Source organism: Centroberyx gerrardi, chromosome 13 (assembly GCF_048128805.1).
Source record: "Centroberyx gerrardi isolate f3 chromosome 13, fCenGer3.hap1.cur.20231027, whole genome shotgun sequence".
In the NCBI taxonomy this organism is placed as follows: Eukaryota; Metazoa; Chordata; class Actinopteri; order Beryciformes; family Berycidae; genus Centroberyx; species Centroberyx gerrardi.
The window spans coordinates 9,923,883-9,950,673 of record NC_136009.1 but is presented as its reverse complement, the minus strand read 5'-3'; the positions used below and the strand labels follow the sequence as shown (position 1 = coordinate 9,950,673).

Here is a 26,791-nt window from a genome sequence, read left to right as displayed (position 1 = left end):
CTTTGTTTTTGCTTGTTTGCTTTTCTCATTTTAAAATAACGGTTTATTAAATGAACATCAAAAGTCTAGCTTGCTAGCTAGTTAGCGTGAGAGACTAGCTAGACTGTCTCTCATTCTGCACACATACATGTAGAAGCTACACTTTTTTTTTTACTTGTACATAACAAAAATGGTATAAAGCGGGGGAAAGATATACAGTATATTGTGCAAATACCACAGTAACGAAAGCAAGCAACAAGGCCTCAACAACAGTAGTCCAGCAGCCAACTATACTCTTTCTTTCTTTCTGCTAGTGTGAGAGACTAGCTAGCTAGCATGAGCGTCTCTCACTCTACACACACACACACACACACACACACACACACACACACACACACACACACACACACAGGCTACAGCTGCCATTCATTGTACCCAACAATCACATTTTTCAGGCTGTATCTGATTTCTTATAATAAACCCACATTTCTTCACTAATTCATACTGTTTGATTGTTTCTCCTCTTTTCTCTTCACATAGCAGACAGTGAAATAGAAAGGCCTCTCCCACACCACTTTCTATCCACCACCACTTTCTCTCTCTCTCTCTCTCTCTGCACACCTGCGTTTAGACCCACCAGGAGTATTTTCCCATCACACTACCGCTGCCCTCCCCCTCTCCCCGGCCGTGCTTCCTGTTTCTCTGTCAGCTTTTCCCCTCGGCTGGCCCGACGGGGTCACCTTTAGATAACACCGCTTCCCTCCACCCTGCCCCGGCCAGCTGTTTCCACTGCACGCAGTTTTCTAATCAGGAGTTGGCCCTGCCTGCCCCGCAACAGGCCTGCTTTTGTTGTCCAGAGGTGGGACCGGTCCAGGGCCCATGGAAACACACCCTTCCATGAGACCAAAACACACAGAGAGGGCGGTATTGCATGTGTTGATCTATCAACAGAGTGAAGTTTAGATTACCTTCAAGTGTGGACCAGCCAGGGAACACACACACACACACACACACACACACACACACAGACTACAAGCAGTGAGAGAGACAGATGAGATTTCAAACATTGTCCTCGCAGTGTTTGTTAAGGACCATCTGTTTCTTCCTGTCCCGCTGCTTGGTTTTTCTCCGCACTCCGTCTCCACTGTTCATCCCCGGCCCAAACACCCTGATCACAGCCAGCACTGTTTCCTTTAGACAGCTGTTTATCTCCTCTACGAAAAAAACACAATGGAGTAGAGTAGAAAGTTGGACAGATTCATTGTTTTTGATGGCAGCTTGGTTTATATCTGACTTTTTTATTAAGGCCTATTCTGTATTGCTCTATAACAGTGCACATTCAATGTAATGATAGATCTGGGTATTGCCTATATTCATTCCACTCATAATCTAATAATTATGCTAGACACATTCGTTTTCAGCAGATCTAAGATCCTGCAAAAGTGGGTGCCATCTCACAAAACTTGACTTAGATGTGTGTCTGGATATGTGTGTGTAACAAAAAAAATGTAATATTCCTATAGGGCCTTTTGGTGTGTCTGTGGTACTCAGTAGTGAGTTTATAGTGACCTGATTGCATTTTATTGTTATTTTTATCTCCTATACTATCACTATAATGGTCCTATAACATTCCTATAAAATATACTGTATTTGTAGTTTATATTTTTGCTGTGATTTTTCCATTGTGTCCTTGCAGTAATACTAACTGCTATTGAGAGAGATTGAGTCAGAGATAATCCTTTGCCTATTATAAGTAATCAAATCAGGAAATCGACGTAGGAACCCATATGGCTGGATTGGGTTCGCCAGAAACATGCGATCAGGCCCTTTTTGGCCGCTTTCGCGTTCCGTTCTCACATACCGAGTCCCCGTTCAAAGTACGCTGGTCAGACAGTCAAAAGTGATGTTTTCTGCGCTAAAATAACATTTTTGGCTAGCGGGTAAGTTCAGAAGTGTTGTACTGGCTGATGTGCAAAGGTTCACAGTGGTTGATTGTTTCTGTTGTGCGTACTCGAGCTGTAATTCTGTCCAGATTCCTGGAGAAAATTCCTTCTATCATTTTCAGTGCTGCGGCAGCACCGTACCACCCTCAATGCCCAGCGAGAACTTAAGGATACATAAAAATGCTATGAATGGTGCGCCAAGATGTAGCAAAATAACACTTTTTAAAGACAAATGGGCGAAATATATAGGTTGATGTCTCTGTTGACTTGCATCTACTGCAAAACATCCTGTTATTTGTTGACACTGTAATCTTGTTAATGATCAGCCTACAACCGGTCTCTCCCTCCCTCTCTGCTTCCTCTCCTCTCCTCTCTTCAGGTCTTTCCACATGGCAGAGCCTGCACCGGCAGAGTGTTATTATGTTGGGGTGGATGTGGGCACTGCCAGTGTGAGGGCTGCACTGGTGACCCGGGACGGGCGGCTGAAGAACACCGCAGAGGAGCCCATCAGCATCTGGGAGCCCCAGTCTGACCACTATGTCCAGTCCTCCACTGAGATCTGGGACAAATGCTGCAGTGTTGTCCAGGTAACAGGAGCTAAAAGGACAAGCGGTTTGTGTCAATGTCACTGAAACACTGTAATTTGACCTGATCTTTCGTGAGAAGACAAATTTACATTTTTTCTAGGTAGGTTACATCAGATGTGAAGGGGCTGCTGCATGCCTAGTGTTGATTACTTGTGCAGAAAACCATTTAAAAACTAATAATAATAATTTTGAACTATACAGTAGTGCTAAAGTAATATATTCTATCATGCATGACCACTTATGATCACTCCATAGACAATGTACCTTGTTTAAGACTGTATGGTGCTTCTGTTCCAGAGAGTTACCCAGAGTGTGGAGAGGAGTCAGGTTCGAGGGGTCGGCTTTGATGCCACCTGCTCTCTGGTGGTTTTGGACCAGAACTTTCAGCCTGTTCCAGTCAATCAGGACGGTGAGTGACACACTGCTGTACCCTGCCCTGCCCGGGCCTTGGCTCCTCACACATCACTGTCAGCACTCAGGTCCTCTCTGTCCCATTATAAGCCAATGGCATGAAGATCTTTCCGCTCAGAGGAGGCTCTAGGGAAACTGTGCAAAGCCCTGTTTAGAATGTAGGAGTGAGCACTAAAGTGCTGCTTATATGGTAGATATGTGACATAAATTGGTGTTTCCATCCAAAACGACACCCTCTCTGACAAAATGAGTGCTGCAATGAAAGTAAAGCACATTGTCGGGTACTGTCAAAGTTCTGAATCATCTTATGAAGTTTATAATACTTACAAAATGGTTGTATTTTTGAGGATAGAATTATCTACGCTTGTGAAATGAAAGAAAGCACATACTCGAGATGAAGGACAGTATCGCTACTCTGTACGCCACCATGCTGCCCAAATGTTAGATATCCATTATGCGTTGGTTTGCTTTCTCACTTGTCTCACAAAAGAACAATCTAACCTTGGACTAGGACTTGTGGAATTCAGTCAAACCAGTCCTAGGTGTTTTTTTGTTATTTTTGCTTTCACTAAAACCCAGCCTTTCCTCCAGGTGAGAGACAGAGGAATGTGGTAATGTGGATGGACCATCGTGCCGCGGAACAAGCCGCTCGTATAACCGGCGGCGGCCACAGGGTGCTGCGCAGGGTGGGAGGGGTCATGTCACCAGAGATGCAGCCCCCTAAGCTGCTCTGGCTCAAAGAGGTGAGAGGTGAGAAAGGTCACCACCGCTCACTCTGTCTTTTATTGTGGCACTCTGTACCGACCGGTCAGCGTGTGCACATGCTGTTTATTGCCTGTTGTCGTTTTGGACGTCTTCAACCTTAACCTCCCCACCTCTTCTTTGGAGGCATCTGATGGACGGATGCTTCTAAACTTTTCAAGCTTGTCCTGCACATCGTTGAGTGTTTTATTGTCGCGCTCTGACCGATCAGCTCATGCATGTGCTGTTTATTGCTCGGCGCTCAGGAGTTTATTGCCACCCCCCTCCCTCTTGTCTCTTCACCAGAACCTGAGGGAAAGCTGCTGGAAGGAAGCCGCTCACTTTTTTGACCTTCCAGACTTCCTGTCTTGGAAGGCAACAGGCTCTTTGACAAGGTGAGCTTCGGGGCATCATGATGATGATTGTTTAAACCTGAAGCTGTGATGACTGAATTATTCCTATGTGTAATATGAATGTGTAAATGTTATAATAGATACACAGGCAAAAAGACATAATGACTTACAGTTTGTTATTATTGAGTATAATGGATGCAGCTATAATAGGCTCTTGTTTGTTAGTGGGCCGCTGCATTGTCCTGTCGTTACATTGTCCTTGTATCAAATGCCTATTGAAAAGAATGTGGTTGCCCTTGATAACAAGGATATCTCTAAGAAATATTAAATTTATGATGGACAAACTGTTTTTGACATTCTGGCCTTCATCAGACCCCATTCTTCATATGAGACATTTAATAAGGAGCTCACCTCACTGAGTATCTTGTGAGGCATGTGCTATTCTGCAATGTCCCACAGGTCTTTATGTACTCTGGTGTGTAAGTGGACCTATTGCCCTCCAGATGGATGGGATGCCAGTTTTTGGACTGCTATTGGACTGGAGGACCTCTTGGAAAATAACTGTTCCAAAATAGGTCAGAGAAATGGTCGAGTTTATTACTTCTTGTTTGATATTAAGCATCATAACACAGGAAACTTGTAATTAATTGTATATTGCATATAATAAGAATATATGAAAATCTGAAAATATTACAATGATAGATCCCATTTTATTGAATGTTTTTGTTATGATCCTTCCAAATACACTGTCTATACTTGAGTTTTTTTTTTCTTTAAGCTGTTGTGTTTGTGTCTATCCAGGCAGTCTGACCTGTTCTCCTGGGACCCCGATGGGAGAGGGCCTCACCCAGGAGGCAGCAGCTGATTTGGGTTTGGACCCGGGAACTGCAGTTGGTTCTTCCCTCATTGACGCTCATGCTGGAGGCCTAGGTATCACCTATAGGACCTGTTTCACAAGCATAGATTTATCTTAGACTAATCCTTGGTGAAATGCTGTTTAACCAACAGAGATCTTTTAACGAAAAACAAACATTTTTGAAGAACCACATAATCTAAACTGGTAAATCAAATTCTTCTGTGGTCGAGAGGAATGTGAACCTTGATACCCAGAAATCATTTAACATGATGTCAGTCAACTACACAGCACACTCATGTTTACCAACCTCGCCGGTTTGTGATGCTTTATACCAAAGCAAACCAAAGAGACGAGAGAGGAAAAGATCTAACGTTGGTGAGTCCAGCTTTCTCTGGACGGAGCGCTGCTCACTGTTTAGGAGACAGTTTGTATTTCACTAAGTTTCAATTCACCACTTCCCACGAGCAGAGAAGTGTCCATACCTGATAGCAGAATTCCATCGGGGCAAATTAGGAGAATCTATGGCGTCTCAGTTAGTGGGGATGGGACGCTCTTCTCTACTGCAGCCTCACTTTGTGATTTAGGCTGAGAAGACAGGTGTAGTTTTACATAAAAATCTTGCCTAGAGCAGCTTTAACATTCTTGGTGAAAATGTTTGGAAGGCACCTGATCATTGCTGCTGTTGTATATCAGTGAGTAGCAGCAGACCTTTCCTTTGGTCCAGAAATCAGACCTTGGCCATCTGGTTTTGTTCAGGGAGTTAAACTGCTCATGAACTCCGCCCTCCGACCCCTAGCTGTGACCTCTGCCGATCACACATTGTTGTATCAGTCAGAGGTTAAAACACTCTGCACTTTTAGTTGTTGTACATGTCACGGTGATGTACACCCCCGGCCTCTGCTCCTTACACGTACCTCCCACCTTAAACTCAAACCAGCTTGGCAAACATTATTCCAGCAGTTAGTGTCACTGCTCAATTCCATGTGAAGATTGGGGAACTACTTCAAAGGTCCGTGAGTCAGACTGATTTGTCCCCAGTGGAGCTCTTACTGGAGTTTTGTAAACTTTGTCTTCCAAAATGAACAACACAAAAAATTCAATCCCAAGATGCTTTTATTCAGTGGAAAAAGCAGATATTCAGATATTCAGGACTTGAAAAGAATGTCAACAACATGAGTATTTATTTCAGTAATTTTGCTCCTTCCAGGTGTGATAGGTGCAGATGTGAAAGGCTTCCACCTGCCTTGTGAGGACCAGCCCATCAGCTCACGCATGGCGATGATCTGTGGGACGTCTACCTGTCACATGGCAGTGAGTGGTTCAGAGCTGCATGTCTCCTGTTATCAAAAATGTTGTTTCCAAACAATGTAATTACAACAACAGCAATTTCTGTTTTCAGGGTAATTTATGTTAGCAAACCTCATGACATTATGTAATGCATTTAATAACATGGATATGGTTGTAAGCTCCAGGATACAATTCTGTAAAGGAAGTAAAATTCCCCTGTTTTGTTTCTGATAAGCAGTCTAGCAGTGTTTTGCTCTGACGCTTACACACAATACTCTTCTGAGAAGATGATGTCATTACATGACTAATCCAAGCCCATCCAATAACTGATCATATACTCAACACATTTTTTATGAAAATAGGCCCTCTGTCCTCTTGAATGTGACTTTACTCCTCTGAGGTGATGCACACTAATCCTGTCACACAGATAAGTAATCTGTCAAGATGAGTAAAATAAATCATCGTCCCCATTCATAGTAATGACCGGGCCATGCTGAATTACATTCATATCTTAGAACTTGCGTGTTATGTGCGGGAGAAAGATCTATTAGATCACACTACTTTCACTGCAATTTTATCTTATATAGACTTTAAGTACAGCCAATCAGCAGTCGCTGCATGAGTAATGAAACTGAGAAAAACGTCATAGGTAATTTCCTGTCCTGAAAAAGGCATTGTTGGCACACAATGTATGAATAGTAGTTACTACTTGTTTTTGTAGGGCAGTGCACATGTATTTTGTATGTATAATCACTGGTTATATGTCTGTGCAACTGTATTAATATGTAATCTTAACAAAAGCATTGTGTGTTCTACCTGCATCAGATCAGCCAGCAGCCTCTGTTTGTCCCGGGGGTGTGGGGACCCTGCCTGTCCGCCATGGTGCCTGACATGTGGCTCAACGAGGGAGGCCAGAGTGCTACAGGGAGGCTGGTCAGTCCACTAGCCTCTGTAAAGCTTTATGGATGGGTGACATAAACGCATGGTGCTACTGACCCCCTTCAGCCTGGCATTAACAGCGGCTTGTAATCAGAGTACAAATGCATAAAATCTAGGCATAAATGCACCCGAGACGCACTGAAGATTCGATCAGGGACACATTTGGCCACATTAACAAGAAAGTGTAAATGCAATGTGTCTCCACATATAGACACTATGTAATTGGAGGTAAGCTTTCACATACAGATCCAACGAGGAAATGCACACATATCAAACAGGGGGCAGGCAGCTCAGATATAGGGATGGGTGATATGGTTGAAATCAGTATCATGATAATCATAAGGACTTTTTTCGATATTGATATATATCATGATATGGCTCACGGATGCAAAATCTTGTTTTAAATAATCAAATTAAAGTTCATCCCATTGAACCGAATGGTAATGTTAAGTGTGATGTCCGACAATTTGTGAAATTTTCAAATAATATTCCTTAAAATGTTTCATACCTCATTATGTCAGAGTTTTTAAATAGAATTTGCTTATTATCATCAATTTAGACATCACCATATCATCACGATATGATTCCACTGAAAAACAATAAATGATAATATTGAATTATCACACAGCCCTAGTTACATACTTGATTGTCATGATACTCGCGGATCGGGAACAAACAAAGCGAGGCATTTACTGTCAGTTTTAGGGAAATTATGAGAGGAAGTGCCGAGCCGTCTGTTTTGTGAGGGAAAGAGAAATCAGATTTCACTGTGTATACTGTAGTCACTGTTTTATTTCAGGTTTAAATGTAATCCAGCTAAATCATATCGAGACACAATCCAGATACAAGATGCATGTTAATGCCAGATGTAAACAGGGCCATTCTTACACACAATCATTTGGTCAGTCATTTCAGGCTTTTAAATACTACAGACCTCTTTTGGAAGTTTTGTCTTTTTTCCTTCTGTGCAACCTTCCCTTGAGCTCTGTTGGTTGCTCATAGATTTGCTAGAGAAACCAAGGAAAAGCTATAAGGTAGACTTTTAAGCCATAGAACAGCCCTAGAATCACCGTTAACAGATGCATCAAGCCTCCATGAGTGATATGCTAAGTTGCACGTAAACTGTGTCATTTCCGATCCTTCCTATGACTTTTCTGTTCTGACTCTGTGTCCCTCCTCCCTCCCTCAGATTGACCACATGGTGAAGGGCCATGCAGCCTACTCCCAGCTCCAGGAACAGGCGCAACTGAGGTCAGCTAATGCATCTAGGGCTGGGCTTCCCAAAAACCTTTTAGCACCACAGTCATCTTGTCCAGCTGACTTTTGATAAAGCTTAGGAAGCTTTAGGAAGCTTAGAAACTTAGTAAGGGTGTGTGCTGTGCGTCTCCAAATTCTCGTAGCTGATTATTCTGTTGCTGCTGACGTATCTAGCATGAATATGAGTGTTATTACATCAGCACAACATAAACAAGAGTCTGTGTTCACAAATAACAGTCACATATATGGGCCTTGTTATTGAGGTACCCTGTTGTGACTAGTGTGACTTGATATCTAGTCTCCAGAATGTGTCCCTATATGCTGCTATCATTTTCAGTTCAACTCTTATTTCATTTTCATTTTAATTTCTATCTCAAGTATGTGCCCATGCAGCTCTAATTCCTCCTATGTGGATCATAGTAGCCTGGAATTACTCACACAATTAGTTTGGAATTACTCATGCACCAACCTAACTGAATACTAGACTGTCGTGTCATCATTTCCTGTGTGTAACAACTGTAGTAAAGTAGATACACCGTGCTAAAGGAGAAGTGCTGCTTTAAATGAGTGTAGGATCCAAGAAAGATGAGACGTCACATTCTCTCCATTAAAAAAAAAAAGTCATCTTTATTATGATAGTTGCAACTTTTTGGTCGCTAGGACCTTCATCAGTGTGCAATGATGTGATTGGTGATGTGAAAAAGGTATTGCTTGTTGCCGTTTTTCCTACTTTTTTCATTATACATTACCAATCAATAGTTTGGACACACCTGATTGAATGTACTATGTTTTTCATTATCTTAAAGCCCTTTGGATCTAAAGGCTTATGCTTAAATGCTTGTAATTTGTTTTTTAGACAAATATAAATAGTGAAGTTGATGCCTAATGTGTGAATTTCTTTCCAAAGCCTTTGCCTTTCCATCAAGGCAAAGGGCGGCTGCTTTAAAGAATCTAAAATATAAGATAGTTTTGATTTGTTTAACTCTTTTTTGGTCACTGCATAATTCCAGTTGTGTTATTTCATAGTTTTGATGTCTTTACTATTATTCTAAAATGTGGAAAATAGTAAAAATAAAGAAAAATGTGCTGTGTCCAAACTTTTGACTGGGAGTGTATCTGCTCCCTGTCTGTTATTAGCAGCATTTCTTAAACAAATCATCAGCATCCAAAATGGGTGGTTTTTCTGAACAGGGCTGAATTTCTCATTGTCCATCCGTACTCTTGACAATTCATGATGTCGACTACTGTCCGTCTGTTGATCCAGATTTCCCTTAACCGGTGAGAACATCTACACCTACCTGAACACCCACCTGTGTTCCATGGCCCAGTCTCCTGTTGACCTGCTGGGCTCCAGTCTTCACCTGTGGCCGGACTTCCATGGCAACAGGTCCCCACTGGCCGACCCCACCTTGAAGGGCATGGTGAGGGGACGGGGCTCAGGGCTTGGGACCCGCTGATATCCAATATTATGATGCAGAGCAGGGGTCTTCAACCTTTTTTACCCCATGGAACCCGCTAAATTACTTTTATGTTTGCATGAATCTGAATTCATGGCAGGGCTGAAGATTGAAAGCACTGCATGTTGGGTGACTTATGTTTTGCAGGTGATCGGACTGTCGCTGTCCCAAACCCTAGATGACCTGGCTCTGCTCTATTTGGCCACTGTGCAAGCTCTCGCTGTGAGTTCGCTGTGTTTTCGTGTGTCACATTGCATGTTCCTCTGTGCCTCTGGCTTACATCATATACCTTTAACCACAATGAAAGGTTATATTCGGTTTCTTGTTGTAATCCTCTTCCCCCCCCCCTGTGTCTTCTTCTCTGGTTTCAGCTCGGTACGCGTCATATTCTGGAGGCCATGAAGGAGGCAGGACATGACATCACAACCCTCTTCCTGTGCGGAGGGCTGAGCAAAAATCCCCTCTTTGTACAGATTCATGCCAATGCTACAGGTATGAAATGATAATAAGGGAGGGGGGATTACAGGAGTTGAGAGCGTTTAATGTTGCAAATGACAAATTAGATAAAGAGACATTTCACCCAAAATACATCAGAACTTAATTTTAGCCCAGCCTTCACGGTTGCTACAAGAATTACTATTACTATTATAAGAATTTCTACTATTATAAGAATGCTATGTTGAAAACTAACTTTTTTCCTATTTCAACATTTCACTGGGCTATATTTAACTTCAGTGATTATGATGCAAGGGGAAGTGAGAGAGAGAGATACTAAATATACATTTACATGGAAATTCTTAGGGCAATCCAGAAGGTTAACTTTTTTCGTTTCTTTCTGGCCTGTTGTCTTGCATGTTCAGGACTGCCTGTGGTGCTGCCTGACCAGACGGAGGCTGTGTTGGTCGGAGCAGCAGTCCTGGGTGCATGTGCGTCGCGGGACTACATCAGTATACAGGTGGAGTGTAACACAGACACATGTTAACAGGGGTCAGGAATTAACAGGGGCTCGGGGCAAAAATACCCTTGAAAGTTCATAAAATTTTTGTGAAATTAAAAATGAGGGGCCAAAGAATTCCCCCTAAACTAGGGGTAGCCTTTTTTGCGTTTCACCCCATTCACATTTTTTCATTGAGATTTCATTGTCTCCTGCGGGCCACCGTAGGTGATTCATGTGAGCCTATGACCAGCACATTTGGTTTTTGATCAGAAAACAACAGAGCACGCAGCCTGAAGCGGTAGAAAATATCTCTGATTGTTAGGTGATAGTATATTACGATTCAAATTAAAGCAAATCTTAATGGTACAAATTTAGTGTTTATTTGCCAATATGCAATGCAAATGTATTATTTCATATTCAATATAGTTGGCCCCAAAATGCCCCTAAAAATGAGATTAAAAAAAGTACATTTCGTATCCTGATGTAGCCACACACACACACACACACACACACACACACACACACACACACACACACATAACACCGAAACCTTGTATTTGGCACAGCACAGATCGGATAATTATTGACTCTGTGCTTCCATCTGCTGGAACTAGAAAGGGTAAAGTGCCGTCTCTGCTTGCCTCTGTCTCGGAGGAGAGCCAGACTTGTGCACAGTGGGCGTAAGATATAAAGGAGACAATTAATCTGCGGATAGGTCAAGCTTTCGCCCGACGGCATCTCACTAGCAGAGCTCGCGGCACAAGGGAACGCCGAGCCCTTAAGCCAGATATGCTAAAAATAAGACGTTATTGTTTGGACTAGGCTGCACCTGTCAACCCATTTTCAGTCATAACTATCCAGGCAGTTGTTGTTGTCTGATCCGTGGAGCTGGACGCACTGAACCGCCTGGCTTATGGAGGTTTAGACAGGAGAGAGGCCCCACACTGCATAAGTCATAAAGTCACAGCCACAACCGCTGGAGTTGGCTCGTGTTCTTACTGGAACTGGGTCATGCCTGGCCTAAAAACTGAATGTGCATGAAATGATTTATTGAGTGATGTTTTTCTGTACAATGCATGTCTTAGGAGGCAATGGAGAAAATGGCTAAAGTGGGAAGAGTTGTTCGGCCTGACCAGGAACTCCAGAGGTGAGATAGTTGTGGGTTTCTTTTACAAAGCATCGGGTGAAAGTTATATACTATAAAAGTTATATTTGTACTTGATTTAACGAGCCACAGGATAACAAATGTATTAATTTGTACTAATGAAATGCATCACTCACGAAATATGGCATTCTACTCAATTAGAATGCCCTAACTTCTGCAATTTTGGTGTCATCGGACACTAACATGTCATATATTGTACATTAGAGAGAGACATCTTTAAGTGCAAGCTCAAGACCTACATTTTTAGCCTTGTTTCTTCATAGGAACTGCTATATTGGTTTTTATCTTTTATTTTTCCCTCTTATTCTATCTATTCCTTTTATGTTGTTATACTCCCCTTCTATTTTTATTATTCCGTTTCTGTTTTTATTTTGTCTCTTGTTACCTCTGCCAAGGAGGTAATGTTTTCGTCTGCATCTGTCCGTCCGTCCGTCTGTTAGCAGGACATCTCAAAAAGTCGGTCACGGATTTGCACAAAACCTATGAAGGTTGGTTATGGGCCAAGGAAGAACTGATTAACTTTTCATGTCGACTGGCCAAAAGGGGGCGTGGTTTGGGGCAAAAGGTGGTTGTCACACATGGCGGAGGTCTGTGCTCTACTGAGCACATTTTCTAGTTTTTATTGTTACTTTCCTTTTTATTTGTCTTTTTTATGCATTTTATTGTTTTTTATGCACCTTTTATTTTACTGTGAAGCACACTGCAGTGCATTCAATGGTATGAAATGTGCTATATGAATAGAGATTGATTGACTGAGTTACAGAAACTACTAATTATGTGAGAAATAGGGAGATTGAGCACTATTTGCGAATTAATTTGTCTCAAGGTGTAACCAAAATCTACAATCTAACTAGTAAACATCAAGTCAAAGCCAGGTTAATGAAAGACCTTTTGGGTGCAACTGACGTGTGTAAGATGCCTGCATGTTTTGTTATCACACAAAAACAAAACATATAGTGCTAATTATATAAAATGTGTATAACTATGCTATGTTTGATGCCAGAAATTTTACATTCTGTTTTTTTGCAGCTTCTATGAGAGAAAGTACAAGGTGTTCCTGCGCCTCTTCGCCCACCAGAGGGAGTACCAGGCCCTCATGGACCACCGGTGACACCCTGTAGGTGGGGGGAGGCCTCGCTGGATCTGAGTCTCCGTGACATAACAGTGATGATGAGTCAAGGGAACGGGGACAGAAGACAAGTGGAAAGTGTAACACTATGCTGCAATCCTCGATATCAATAACAATCCAGTTTTTTTTCTTTCATTTTCTCAATACCCTGGAGGAAAATATCTCCTAGGTTGCCTTGGGTTGGATGTCTGTCGGGGGGGTTAGCAGATTCTGAATGTCTGATTTCATAGCAGATTTCAGACTTCAGACATGCAGCATTTCAGACATTACAGGAACCGAACGGCAGACGACAAGAGACAAGACTCCTACGAAGGAAGTGATGACATCCACTGTCTGTCTTTTAGATGCACCGCTGCTGTGCGGCCTGAAGGCGGTGAGGAGCGAATGCAGTGACATCTCCACAGATTTTATACTGTTTGACTGGCTTGTTCTAAGGCCAAACCATAACTGTGACACAGTGTTATTTAGTAGCAGCCATTGAGGTCCATCAAAAGTCAAGTACTGTCATCTTAAAATGTATTTCTAATAAATGATTTAGATTACGGAATTGTGCCACGTGCTTTTCACAGTCACCCCAAGATAATGTGTTGCGATGTATAATTTACAGTGCGTTTCAACTCAGCAGTGACACTCATTCTTTTTTAAACACCCTGTCCATTGTTCTCTTTGTATCTCTCTTCATTGCATGCTCATTTTATCAGTTTGATCCTCACGTATTTCCCCCGCTCTCCTGCTTCCTTTTCCTCTATCTAACACCTCCACTGTCCTTAAACCCTCCTGTCCGTTGGTCCCAGTGAGATGCCTGCTGCCAGCGGTGCCCAGGGTCAAAGATGATAATCTCTTCACTGATGTAGTCGTCCCGGTGAGAGGAACGCCAAATCCCACACAGCTGAGTTAACAGCCAGCATCAAACAGGACTAGCTACCCAGATGAACGGGTGGGGGGGCATCACCTTCCTGTTATAGATCGCGGTCTGCCACACGTCACTCTCTGGTCTAATATGAAGTGGAAAAAAAATGAACAACCTTAGTGCTGTGCTGAAGTTTTTTATTCGTTCTTTTCGCTTGAGCATAAGGCACCGCATTGGGGCAATTCAGACTTCATACACTCAACCATTAGAGTACAGATACAACACAGTCCGTAAGACTTTCATTGAAATGAAGTAGTTTTGGCCATCAGTGAATCACTGAATGGACAAAATATCAGGGGCATCTTCCTGATATTGAGTTGCTCAATCCACGTCTCAGTTTGTCTCAAGGCTTAAAAATCCTTCTGTAACTCTTCTGCTTCTCTTTATCTGCCTCTCCTCCTTTGTGACTGGCATAGATTTAATAAGGGAAATCAACCTGCAGTGTCCATGATATTTGGCACATTCAGTGTATTCCCCAACAGCACCCCAAGTGCTAAATAATCTGTGTTGAAAACAGGCTACAAAATGAATGTCACAGTTTGGTAAGGCAAAGATTGAGAGGGGGATGAATAGTGATTACATACTAGCTAACCTAGTTCAACCCTATAGATCTATCGAAGGAGGTGAGAGCCCAGGCAGGACATGCCTCTATCCCTGAGTCAATAGTATCAGCTTGCTGTAATTCGGTAATGCTCTGTATGAACAGCACCACAGTGGGGAAGGCAACTGCCCCCCTCTTTATCTCTTCCTTTGGTCCTATAAGAGATGTGTCTGGGAAAATGTATTTATATATATATGAAAATGCCAATATTTTAACCAATTCTGCAGAACTTTTTCACACCAGGTGCTGTCACTGCCACAAAAACTGGAAACCTCCTTTACCATATATAAAAAGTTTTCGCTATTCTTTAATATATAAAAAATATATTAACCCACCCCACCCCTCCCACAAAGGAATTCACCCTCAGAAAAATAGGTAGAACTTTGCACCTTTTGTCACTGAGGCTGTACCATTTTTTCAGTTGTTTTAAGCATTAGTAATTAGAATGCATTTCTTAAGGTACAGCCCATGTGATAAAAGGTGCCTTTTAGTGAGTGTTGAATATCAGCGGTGCCTCTGCCCGTGTCATGGCTGAGGTGTGTAGCGCAGGTACTTCCTCCCAGACGGCAGGTCTTTGGTGTAGACGCCGGCCGGGAACAAAGAGGCTGCCTCCTCCTCTGACATGCTGGGAGGGACCATCACACTGTCTCCAGGCTGTGGGGAGAGAAAAGAGAGAGAAAAAAATGATGAGTTCATTATGGCAGCAAGGCCACTGAAATTCCCATTGTCATCATCTCTCTTTCTCAGACACGCAGAGTCAGCAACAAGAATCTGGATGTGTTTTACAGAATAAATGATTTAAAAGAAATATAAGAAAATGTAAAAAATATATCAGTGAAGGCTGATGTTAGGATTTTTAACCTTGGCAACACTACACTACCAGTCAAAAGTTTGGACACACGCATTTTTCTTTATTTTTACTATTTATTAACACAAATGGAATTATGCAGTGATCAAAACAGTGTTAAATCAAAACTATCTTAGATTCTTTAAAGCAGCCGCCCTTTGCCTTGATGGAAAGGCAAAGGCTTTGGAAAGAAATTCATACATAGGATCAACTTCACTGTTTATATTTGTCTAAGAAACGAAATTCAAGCAATTAAGCATAAGCCTTTAGATCAAAATGGCTTTAAGAGAATGAAAAACATAGAACATTCAATCAGGTGTGTCCAAACTTTTGACTGGTAGTGTACGTGTTAAGACATGTACCGTACTCTGGTAAATCATTTCAATGTACGCTTGATCTAATGTAATCATCTACAGAAGTAAAATGAAAGCTTGGTGCCAGCTGAAGGCGTGTCCTATATACCTGCCAGTCGGCGGGCGTGACCACCCGCTTCTCTGCTGTAAGCTGGAGAGAATCCACCACCCGCAAAATCTCATCAAAGTTGCGTCCCGTGGTGGCCGGGTAGAGCAGCGACAGCCTCAGCCTCTTGTCCGGGCCGATGATAAACACCTGCACAGAAACACAGATGGAAGGTGAGGGCATGATGTAAAGTAGATAAGGGAGTAGGCTAGGCCAGTCTAGGCAAATTAGATTTGTCTGTGGGCAATACATGGTCATCAACAAGCTTGTGTGTGTGTGTGAGAGAGAGAGAGAGAGAGAGAGAGAGAGAGAGAGCCTCACACAGCGGGCAGTGAGCGGCAGGCCGTCCTTGTCCCTCTCGTCTGGGTCCAGCATGCCCAGGGCCACTGCCAGCTCCCGTTTACTGTCCGCTATGATGGGGAAGGGCAGTGAGCAGCAGCCAGGCTCCTCGCTGTTGTATGCCAGGATGTCCTAGTTAGTGCAGAGACACACACCAGCTCTCGCTTAGCAATTACAACCAGCCAGTGCTACACGGAGCTGTGCTTTGGTTACATAAGGGTCTAGCCTTCTGGCGGGGAATTCTATTTAGAGAGAGAAAAAGCTCTGCAAAAGGAAACATGCATTTGTGGAGCAGCACATACAGTAAAGTGAAACTAGATGTTTTGAACAAGATGTGGTCATTTGGAAAAAAGGTTGTAATTTTCAACACATCAGCATGTCTAACTTGTCTAACAGCAACACATTTGTGACTCTTTTCAATACAGCACATCATGAGCGTAAAATTAAAAGATTCTATGTGACTTTTAAATCAAAAGTTTGGTATCCACATATTCTTAATCTGTGAATATTAGTCTATGTTTGTTTAAAAAGAACCTTTTGGGGGCTATATATTTAAAAAGAGAGATAGCTTGTTGTGATATTAACATGATTTTTGTTTACAGAAGACCTGAAACGTAGTAGATGCAATTTTGCATAATGTATTTTTTTCTGGGCTCTTTCAAATATTAATACTATACCAAAATTGATTTAATTTGATGCATTCTTATCTTATTTCCAATGAGGAAACTGAGGTTTCCTCATTGTAAACAGTCAGATATAACCTCATAGAACCAAATCCAGAATGACCTTCTCTGTTTTAGCCTTCTTCAAAAAAAAATCACAAACTAGCTGGGATGTCAAAACCTTGATTCTGTACATCTCAGAGCTGTCCTCTACCCAGATAAAACGTTATAATTCCAAACTCACCCTACTATATGTTAAATACCCCATATGCCTTGCCAATATGTGGTGCTAATATATGATGTGTTACTCCAAACTCAACACACAGATGTGTTGAAAATGCCACGTCCTTTACACATAAAGCTGCAGACAGCTGTCACACCTTGGTCCAGCCGTGGTGATCGTCCAGGCCGTCGATGGACAGGGCGACCAGCTTGATGCTGCGTTTACTGAACTCGCTGCTCAGCCTGGCTACTCTGCCCAGCTCCGTGGTGCACACAGGGGTGTAGTCTCTGGGATGGGAGAACAGGATTCCCCATCTGGAATGAGACAGAGCGACAGAGAGATTAGTTAGGGCCTAGGAGGGGAATGCCAGTGTCTCTGCTGCCCACCCTCTCACTGTCTCTGTGTGGAACTAATCTGGGGGAGGTGGGCTTAAAGATTGTCTGACATTTCACAAACTGATTTCACACTGACTCAGACTTTCCTTTCATCAAACCGGGCTCATAATGTTGCAGTGCTTTACACAAACACTAAATGTTAATACTGTTGCATAATGGGATGTTGGAGGCTGAATCTGGCTATGATACATTTGAGAGCAAACTGACAGGATGTGAGATGTGGGTCACTCAAAATGATGACGTGAAGGACTTTCTTTTTCATGAAGTCAGCATTGTGATTGTGCAGCATCAACCAGAGGGATTTTTAGGTTGCTGTCCTGTTCAGCTTCCTGATGCTTGTCACATACTCAGCTCACAAACTGACCCAGACAAGAAGGCAATAAGTGAATCTCTGGTAATCTGTATGATGAGACAAGTATCAGAGTAGATCATGCCAAAACCATTTAAACAATACATGTTATTACAGGCTATTCAATAGGATCATTATAGGCTCAAATGTGCCATTCATATTCATACAGCAGCCTACAAGGATACAGAAAGCAGAAGCCAGAGAGCAGTAACAGGAACTGGACTCAATATGCCAGCTTCCCAGTAGGTAGAACTCTCTCTAACATACATTAAACTCTCTTATTATAGGCCTACTTACGAATCTCCGAGAAACTCGTGGAACTTAATGTTTCCACTGGTGGTCTCTGCCTCGAAATTAGGAAATACATCTCCGAGGAGCAGCCCGGGCATGCTTGCGACGATGGAGGTGTTCCGTCTGTTCAGCGGCTCTGATGACAGCACTGATAGCACAGGGTTCAGAGGAGGCGGCGCTTTGTCACCGTGCGGGCTACTGTATTTACACATGTCTCCACACTGCACTGCGTTTGTAAAACTGTAGGGACCACAAAATAGACAAGAAGTGCAGACTCATAAAATGATGCGTTCAGGTGTCACTGGGCCACTTCACAAAATGTTCAAAGCCATTTAAAATCTATATCTGTCAGTGGGGTGAGATGGCTGGTAGGCTATCCAATGTAGTTTCACTTGTTTCAGGAATTCTCTAGAAACAAATGTCAGTATTGGTATTTAAACAAGACAGAATACGGCAGATCAAAGTGACAGTTGATTAATGGAAATTATTGAAACAAGATGATTTGCATTGGAAATAAGTGAAATTATGTCAACCCACTGGCAGATTTTTTCATTTTTTTTTTAAAGAAAAATACAAGTTTCTAAGACTCAATACTAAGTTAAATAGCTTGTTAAGAGGGATGATTTTTGCAGTGTGGCTTTTTAGCCACGTGACCGGAGCAGTCAGGCACCGAATTGGCAACATTTTAACCATCGCGCCCGCAGGGTCTACAGTTTGGAGGATGTTGCGTCTGAGCGCCGGAGGATCAAAGTGTTCACTGGCTACAGGTAGTCGATAAATGAAGGAGGACTAGGTTATCGAGGCACTTTGTACACTTTGCCGAGCGAAAATGTCCTCACCCATGTCCAGAAGGAACAGCTGCCGCGGAGGTATCTGTGGAAACCGGGCATCATCTGAGTGCCATGTCCGCCGCCGGGGCTCCGGCTGCTCTTACTTTTCCTCTGGAGCGCAAAGCGAAGACTTTTCAGTCAGCCTGAGCCAGCCGATATTCACTATAACGATGAGGTTTTTGTTGGCCATAGACCTGTGGCTGTCCAAGCGGCTCGGGGTGTGCGCCTGTGAGGAGTCTCCCTGGGGCAGCATAAGGCCCTTGGTGCGGCTGGTGGAGCTCTCCGGACACGCCATCCCCTGGCTCGTCGGCACCCTGTACACCCTGCTCCGCGGAGAGACCGTCATGGAGCAGGAGATCATGCTGAACCTGACCCTGGGTGAGTGTGTGTGTGTCGCCTGTTTTGAGTTTGCCTCTTGTTAAGAATTATCCGACATTCAATTATTAGCTCATGATGAGGCCAAACTGTTTTGGAATTGCTGCAATCACAAGTTATAAATTATTTTTTTTGTGCTTTATTTCATGCCCATTGCTTGAAATCCTCATGATTATCCAACAGGCTTTTTATTCACTCAAAGGCTAATTGTGATGACTCATTTTACTTTTTTAATTTTAATTTTTCATAGTGAGTCATGCATTTGGCACTCAGTGTGAAGGGATGTAGTGGAGCGTGCACTTAAACTCAGTCAACCCACCCATCATAATAGATCAAACTAATAGAAGTTATATTAGGATGGGGTCTTGTGAGGGAAAAATGCATTTAAGCTTTTCTGAAAATATAATTGTTTTGTTTTTTTGTTGTTGTTTAGGCTGATGGTTGTTTGCCTTGTGACGAGGTCATAGTTTACGCACATTTATATTTAACGCCACATCACTAGGGGTAGCCTAAACCAGTGCGTTATTACGCACAGTGCATTGACAATTCAAAATACATGCGCTGTGAACCCGTTGGACCGTCAGTCCCTGTATTGAGCCCCGTTCAAAGCAGAATAATGTTAATGGCCATTGAAACACAGCAGAAGATAACTGGCCAAAGCCGCATCAATCCATAGAAGTGTCAGATATTGCATTAGTAGGCCTACGGGCCGTTTGTCGGCTCTGCGTCCCCGTGACCACTACACATTTCACGCATACCGAAGAACAGAGGCGGGATGCGGCCATGGAAACTTTTCTCCTTTCAACCCCAGCTGGTGGCATCTGTGGACACTGACGGGCACGCGCACGACGCGCACGATGCTTTAGTTGCTTGTATGGATTATATTTGTTGACTGACATCTTTGAGATCACGTCCTATATTCTTGTGATATTGTCCTGTGGTGAAATGCCAGAGCTATTCTTGACCTGGGATATAGGATGACGTTCTATTTTGGAAACAGTAGGGCTAACAGGGAAACAATTAGATCAATTAAAAATGAAAGAGGTGGCCTTTTCCATGATTTTTCACCTGGGCTACATTTTTTAACAGAATTCAAAGAGATGTAGAGGATTTTTGTAAGACTGTTAACTGGGTGTGGTATTCCTTAAATTCCATTTTTTGTAGATCTTACATTTACATTTTAGGTATTTAGCTGACACTCAACACAATGAGTGCAACCATAGGATATGTCTCAGTTCGAAGTTCACAAACATTACAAGCAACCAATAGTAAGGAGTGCAAAGGTCAGGGCCTTAGCCTCCTTACAATATTCCTGTGACCATGGAATGATCATGTAAGAGAGAAGTGCTGGGAAAAGAAACAGAAGAAAAGAGTAGAGAGATAGATTTCTTTAAAAAAAAGCAATTACAGTGAGTGGATATCATTTAGTGGGGAGAGGGTGAGATGAGGTTCTTCTTGAATAGATGAGTTTTCAGCTTACAATGGAAGCTGAACCCCTTCTCTGCCTCTCTTTCTCCTCACAGCTCTGCTACTGGACCTGCTGCTGGTCCGAGTGGTGAAGACCCTGGTCCGACGCCGGAGGCCCGCCCAGAGCCGCTCCGACATCCTGTCCACCTTCTTCGTGGAGCGCTACTCCTTCCCCTCGGGCCACGCCACGCGAGCGGCCATGTGCGCCCGCTTCCTCCTGGCCCAGCTGGTGGACACGGCCTCCATGCGGGTGCTGGTGCTGGCCTGGGCCGCCCTGGTCAGCCTGTCCCGGCTGCTGCTGGCCAGACACTACGTGACGGATGTGGGCTTCGGCCTGGCTATGGGCTACTGCCAGTACAGCCTGGTGGAAAGGTTGTGGGTGACCTGGGACTGCCTGCAGGACCTGCTGCTAATGCGGCTGGGAGAGAGACTCAACAGGATTTAAGGCGGACTCTGGACATTTGTTTTTATCTAATGTATGTGGGGAAAACGTGCAGCATGACAGTGTGTCTTTAAAAAAGTGAACTGTATTTTTCATCAGATCTGAGCAAATTTAGTTCAGTATGTTTTTGTAGTGTTTAACTGTATCTGTATTTTATCTGTACTTCTTTTGCTGATTTTTCTCTCTTTTTCAAGCATTAAGGTCACAGAAATGGGGATATTGAACTGGATGAGATGGATAGTCATTTGGGTTTTGTATCACATTGAGACGCACATGCAACCTGTTTGCACAATGGTATTTATGATGCATGGACTTATGCTCACAGTGCTGAAACCAAAGGAGAATTTAACTAGAACCTTTTTTAATATGCCAATTAAAGTGAATTGTATACCAAACACAGAAGTAGGTTTGGGTATCATATCTTATCGAGAGAGAGAGAGAGAGAGAGAGAGAGAGAGAAAGTGAGAGAAAGTGAGTAGTGTGTGAGTTTGTAGTACAAAAGTGACATAAAAGGTCTGGTTCCTGGCAAATTGAGCATTTCACCTTAGTATGCTGCAGCACAGTGCCTATACAGAGTGTGTGGTATTGTACTGAGCCGTCACAACCCACAGTGGGGTGCACCGCATTAGTGTGAGTGTGGGTGGGGGGAAGCCAACCCACCACTTACCAAAGTTTCCATCAGCTGCTGCAGAGTCTCCTGACTGTCATTATAATTCATCCCCATCTCCTCTTACAGTGTTGTTAAACAGTGCCGGTGACTCCCAAACGCTAACCACCCTCTCCCGTTTTAACACGCCACGCTAGTTCCATTTCCAGCCTAAACCATAAAAATTCTTGGCTCTGTTGGTGAGTTTATGTAGCACTGGGTTTAAACCATTAGAGAGGCCAGAGCCCAGACGAGCCCTCCAGTTTTGTCCGGTGTCTAATTAAAGCTGTAGGAATGAAGTGTTTGTTAGGCGCTGGAGCTGGGAGGCCTGCATGCACAATGCAGATGCAGCCAGTTGTCCACAGATGGCAGCACAGGAGAGGAGAAGGCTGCATTTGGGTTTGTGCTGGTTTGACTGAATTCAGTTCAATTCAGTTGAAGCCATAGGAGTTTATGGCTTGTGGCCTTTTAAACTGATGACCTATCTAATCATAATCATAATCACTTTATTCCCAAAGTATGATAGTATGGTAAATTTGCAGAAATATAATTAGGTGAAACAGGACTTCACATTCAGTGCAAGGGGGCTGTGCAAGACATGCAATATACAGTAGACTATATAGTCTAGGTCAGTAGACTATATCACTCTTCATGTATAGATTAAGCATTTTATCAGTATGTGTATTCAGACAGTGTGGCATACCCAAATAATGAGATTGTTGTAAATCCTTTGCTGCAGTATCCAAATTACTAAAACTGTTTATTAATCCGCCCTTAGCAGACTTGTTATTTTGCATGTACAGATTTTATGAAACATTAGAGAATTGAGGGGATGCACCCTGCAATGGGGCTTCACACACAATTTACACAATTTTGCACACTTTTTAGAGTGACAAATGCAGCTCTGGCATGATCTTTTGGAGAATCAACTGCAACCACAATGGCTTTCTCTGAATACATTCAAGCATGCACACATATACTGAATGTTGAGAGTGTATAGTGATATGTACTGTCTATTGTCAGTATGTGTTGCCAATCTAAGCCAGTTGCAGCACTGTAGCTGTGAAGGAGGGGCTGAACGACATCTAAGCCTTTCAGTTTTCTTTTGCAGCCCACAGTGAAACCACAAAAGCAAACACACTTTTGGCTACTAAAAATAAGGCCTCATATCCTTTTGCAATACGTTACCAACCATAAAAAATAGTCCCATCAATTAGGACAACAAAATAATTTAAATAAGCTACAGAATTTAGCAAAAACAAAGCAAAAACACCATCTAAGATGATGATGCAGCACATCACGATACCTTGTTCACTAAACTCCATAAATATAAGTGATCTCAAATATGTTTTGGAGATACTCCATGTCCCAATGACACCAAAAGGATGTAACATGCAAATTTCAAAAACAGTTACCTGTCCTGTGAGGGTAGTGTCCCTTCATACATGTGCATTTGTGCACTCTCTGTAAAGGAATTGTATATGTGACAGTTTTTATGTTGATACTGAATATCCTTTGTGTGCATTACCCCCTTATGTTCATATTAGGGGCATAATTGGTAGCATAAAGTTTCAGTCCGTGGATCTGTGAAGTTGCAAACCAAATTATTACACAAACAAGCAAAAATGTATCATCTAAGTCTTTATTGAGAACATAAATGACATGAACATTTAATAACAGATAACATATGACATGAACATTTAATAACAAATAACATAAAAAAAATATTGCACAACTTTAAATTAAAAATGAAAAAGGTCAAAAAAATATTAAAACTGTTTACTGTCTGGATTAATGACTGAGATCATCGGGAGTTCTTATCATAGATCCACTTTGGGAGACAGAAATATTTCTTTGTTGCCAGGATACATCTTATATACAAACATTAAGTAGAAAAAATAGATTCTAGTGAGGCAATAACACACAAACATAGCGGCCTCATAATAATCTTAGTACAAAGACCACTCTAAATGCTAATGTGTTTCATGTCATTCACATCCTCTTGCATCAGCATGGTTCATCACAGTCCAGCAGGCACCAGTCCCTCTGCCTGACCTCTTCAGCTGCTGCCATGGCTGACCCTGCCCAGCCTGACGTCATAGGTGACCATGTGGAAGTTGTCCCAGGCGTACAGCTTCCTCTGGCCGTGGTTGTAGTCCACCATGCTGTTGTAACGGTACTTGTTCTTGAATGGCACGGCGACGGCCCGCCCCGCGCCGGTGGCCGTGTCAAACACGTGGTTGACGGTGGTGTTGGGCGCGGTGTAGCTGGCCACCGTGTACAGACGGCCGCACACCATGAAAGCGTTGGCCACCGTGTTCTTGCGGATGTTGGTCTCCCAGCTCTGCTTCACCTCCAGGCTCTCGGGGTCCAGCTGGGAGATGACGATGGCGCCCTTGGCCTTGCTCGTGCTGTAGATGGCCCACAGGCCCCGCTCGTCCACCGCCAGGTCGATGTCGGTGTAGCCGCCCCAGGAGTACGGGTGCTGGCCGTGGAAGCCGGCGTGGGGCAGGTCCATTCGGGCCGCCAGGCTCTCGGAGGCCAGGTCGTAGCGGATCAGGGTGCGGCTGCGGCGGCGCTGGTAGTAGAGGGAGCCGCGGTACATCGTCGCCCCAGTGCTCTCCACGGGCTCCGGCAGGACCAGCACCTTCATGGGGAAGCCGCGGGAGAGCTGCTCCATGTCTTCATAGGCAAAGAGCTGACGGACGTCTTTGCCCACGGTGTCAATGCGCCACACGGTCTTGTTGGTGTAAAGGGGGCCCTTGGGCTCGGGGTCCTGCAGCCACACGCCATACTTCCCTGTGATGCCGTCGGCCTTCCTGTGTAGCACAGGCTCCCCCACTGACACCAGCTCTCCACAGCCTGGAGAGAGGGAGAGGGAAAGAGAGAGTTACAAGAATTATCTTAGAGTTGGGACGTCAAAACACTGGGTTTGCATTTGTTGCATATTTACAATGTGCACAAAGGTGTTGATTTGCATCAGCATTTGGTATTTGAGTCATTTTCAACAGTGGAATGCCAAACGGCTACTGGCTGCATTAGCATAAAGCAGGATGTTCTATTATAATAGGCCACTACAGTGGTTTGAAGTACTTCTGGACAGAAAATATCAATATGACCCAAACTGTACCTGTGAAGTTGTGACCTGCTTCAGGAATGAGGCGGGATGCTGGAACCTCTGTCACCTCAGCCTTCATCTCCTGATAGGCTGCGTTACCAAACTCATAGGCCGGGTCTGGAGAGACAGAACAAAGTAGAAATATGCAGAATGAATTTTTTTTGCCTATTGTGCAATTATTAATTTGAAAAAATAAACTATAGCTATACTAATAAGCTACAGATAAACAAGTCTAAATTGGTCATTTTGGAAGCTCCAGACTCACAAACGGATAAATAGTTACAATGTAACATGAGTCAGTCCTGACACACACTGGCAACATCAAAGTCGAAGTGCCTCGTTTATCTGCCTCACAGCATGGCAGGTTCCCCCATAACCTGGTTATTGCTCTCCTGAAAACGATCACACGCTTAAACGGACACGCATGAGTGACAAAGCCATAAAAGAAGAGTCTGTGTTGTAAATTCCAATCCCCTTACCTAACCTGGGACAGCTAACTGCAGCCTGACCTGTTGCCCCTGGAGACTTTTCATAGCCTCCTCAACCACATGGACATTCATCAAAAAAACATCAACAAATTCCTTGAAATGGCACTTCTAGTTGCAGTGACACATGCAAATAAACACTATACATACAGTAAAACTATGTTAATTCTCCTGTCCTGTTTTATCCATCTTATCTCTTTTCCTTTGGGTGTACCTGTCCTTTAATAAATAAATTCAGGATTTGTTTTGTGTGTGCCTTCCTTTTAGTCACTGATGTACATACCGCTGGCAGGTCTCTGGCTGATTTCATGCTGCCCCCCTCCAGAACCATGAGTCTGTTGACAGGGTTTCTGCCTGAGGGTCTCTGCCTCCTGGCCCAGCTCCGCCACCCTCCTCTGAAGCTCCTGGACCTGCCTGCTCAGACGCTCCTTGTCCTGCTGGAGCTGGTTTCTCTCCCCCGTCACCTGGGAGTACGCCTCCTGGAGACTTCCCTCTTCGACCCTGGTCCCGACCTCTCCCTCTTCCCCTCCCGCCACCAGCCGGCTGACCAGAGCCTCCAGCAGGGTGAGCCGGGACAGGACGCCCTCCGTCTCCGGTGCCCCGCCGCCCCCGGTGCAGCTGGATTCCTCTGGACTGGCCACGGTGAAGGTGTACTGGCAGCGTCCGGTGTGGTCGTTGGAGCGGCGCAGGGAGGCTCGGTCGTCCCGCTGGCTCTGGCTAGCCAGCGTCAAGCAGGACAGATACAGGACAAACACCTGGAGCCACATTCTGATGGTTCAGAATGAATAGGTGATCTTCTGCTTTAGGGATGGATAATTTCTCTTCCTTCTCTGTCTGTTCAGTGCCTTTTTCCCCCTCTTTCCTCCCTTTTTTAGACTCTTAATATTCTCTGTTGTGTTTGTTTAGCCGGTCTCTTCTCTCCTGAGTATCTCTGGTCAGTGCAGGTCAGTGTCTGAATTCCAGTAATGCTGAGAGTAGGATATTTATACGGTGAACTGTCAGAGAGTGGGAGGGGACGAGGAGTGTGTCAGGGAAGGGGATAGCTGAGGGGTGTGGAGTGTGTATAAAATTCCACGTGTTTTTTGGGGGGTGGTGGGCAGCTGAATGGGACAAGCAACGTGAATATCACACAGAATCAGTGGAAAAATACACAATTTGATGTTTGTTTTTTCCTGTGGAGAATTGTCCCATTGAGTCCCAGCAGTCGGTATGTCTGCAGGTTGTTTTGACTGGACAGCATCTCTTTATGTGTCTACCGCCTGAAAATGAGAGCCGTATTTACCTCCGTGACGGATCGTTTTGCTATTTAAC

General features: G+C 43.6%; 4 protein-coding genes across 4 annotated transcripts; 2 read left to right on the top strand and 2 right to left on the bottom strand.

The window, feature by feature from the left end:
* Window positions 1-1,855: 1,855 nt before the first annotated feature.
* On the top strand, window positions 1,856-13,541 carry fggy (FGGY carbohydrate kinase domain containing). Its single transcript, XM_078287746.1, has 16 exons — window positions 1,856-1,919; window positions 2,302-2,509; window positions 2,807-2,918; window positions 3,512-3,663; window positions 3,968-4,056; window positions 4,474-4,589; window positions 4,816-4,944; window positions 6,078-6,181; window positions 6,983-7,090; window positions 8,286-8,347; window positions 9,618-9,774; window positions 9,958-10,032; window positions 10,182-10,302; window positions 10,671-10,765; window positions 11,833-11,894; window positions 12,942-13,541. Exons 2-16 carry the CDS (start codon window positions 2,312-2,314, stop codon window positions 13,021-13,023), a joined length of 1,662 nt encoding a protein of 553 aa, XP_078143872.1. The 5' UTR covers window positions 1,856-1,919; window positions 2,302-2,311; the 3' UTR covers window positions 13,024-13,541.
* Window positions 13,542-14,071: 530 nt separating this feature from the next.
* Window positions 14,072-18,255, bottom strand: LOC139928420 (peroxiredoxin-6-like). The gene is made up of 5 exons (XM_071920973.2): window positions 18,124-18,255; window positions 17,240-17,396; window positions 16,180-16,329; window positions 15,862-16,008; window positions 14,072-15,206 (listed from the first exon to the last, which is right to left on the bottom strand). The coding sequence occupies exons 1-5, from the start codon at window positions 18,213-18,215 to the stop codon at window positions 15,078-15,080; spliced, it is 675 nt and encodes a 224-aa protein (XP_071777074.2). The 5' UTR covers window positions 18,216-18,255; the 3' UTR covers window positions 14,072-15,077.
* Window positions 18,256-18,839: 584 nt separating this feature from the next.
* On the top strand, window positions 18,840-21,581 carry LOC139928425 (polyisoprenoid diphosphate/phosphate phosphohydrolase PLPP6-like). Its single transcript, XM_071920978.2, has 2 exons — window positions 18,840-19,325; window positions 20,846-21,581. Exons 1-2 carry the CDS (start codon window positions 18,947-18,949, stop codon window positions 21,232-21,234), a joined length of 768 nt encoding a protein of 255 aa, XP_071777079.1. The 5' UTR covers window positions 18,840-18,946; the 3' UTR covers window positions 21,235-21,581.
* A 2,086-nt stretch (window positions 21,582-23,667) lies between these two features.
* Window positions 23,668-26,247, bottom strand: LOC139928418 (myocilin-like). Its single transcript, XM_071920971.2, has 3 exons — window positions 25,764-26,247; window positions 25,008-25,112; window positions 23,668-24,739 (listed from the first exon to the last, which is right to left on the bottom strand). The coding sequence occupies exons 1-3, from the start codon at window positions 26,245-26,247 to the stop codon at window positions 23,937-23,939; spliced, it is 1,392 nt and encodes a 463-aa protein (XP_071777072.2). The 3' UTR covers window positions 23,668-23,936.
* Window positions 26,248-26,791: the final 544 nt, after the last annotated feature.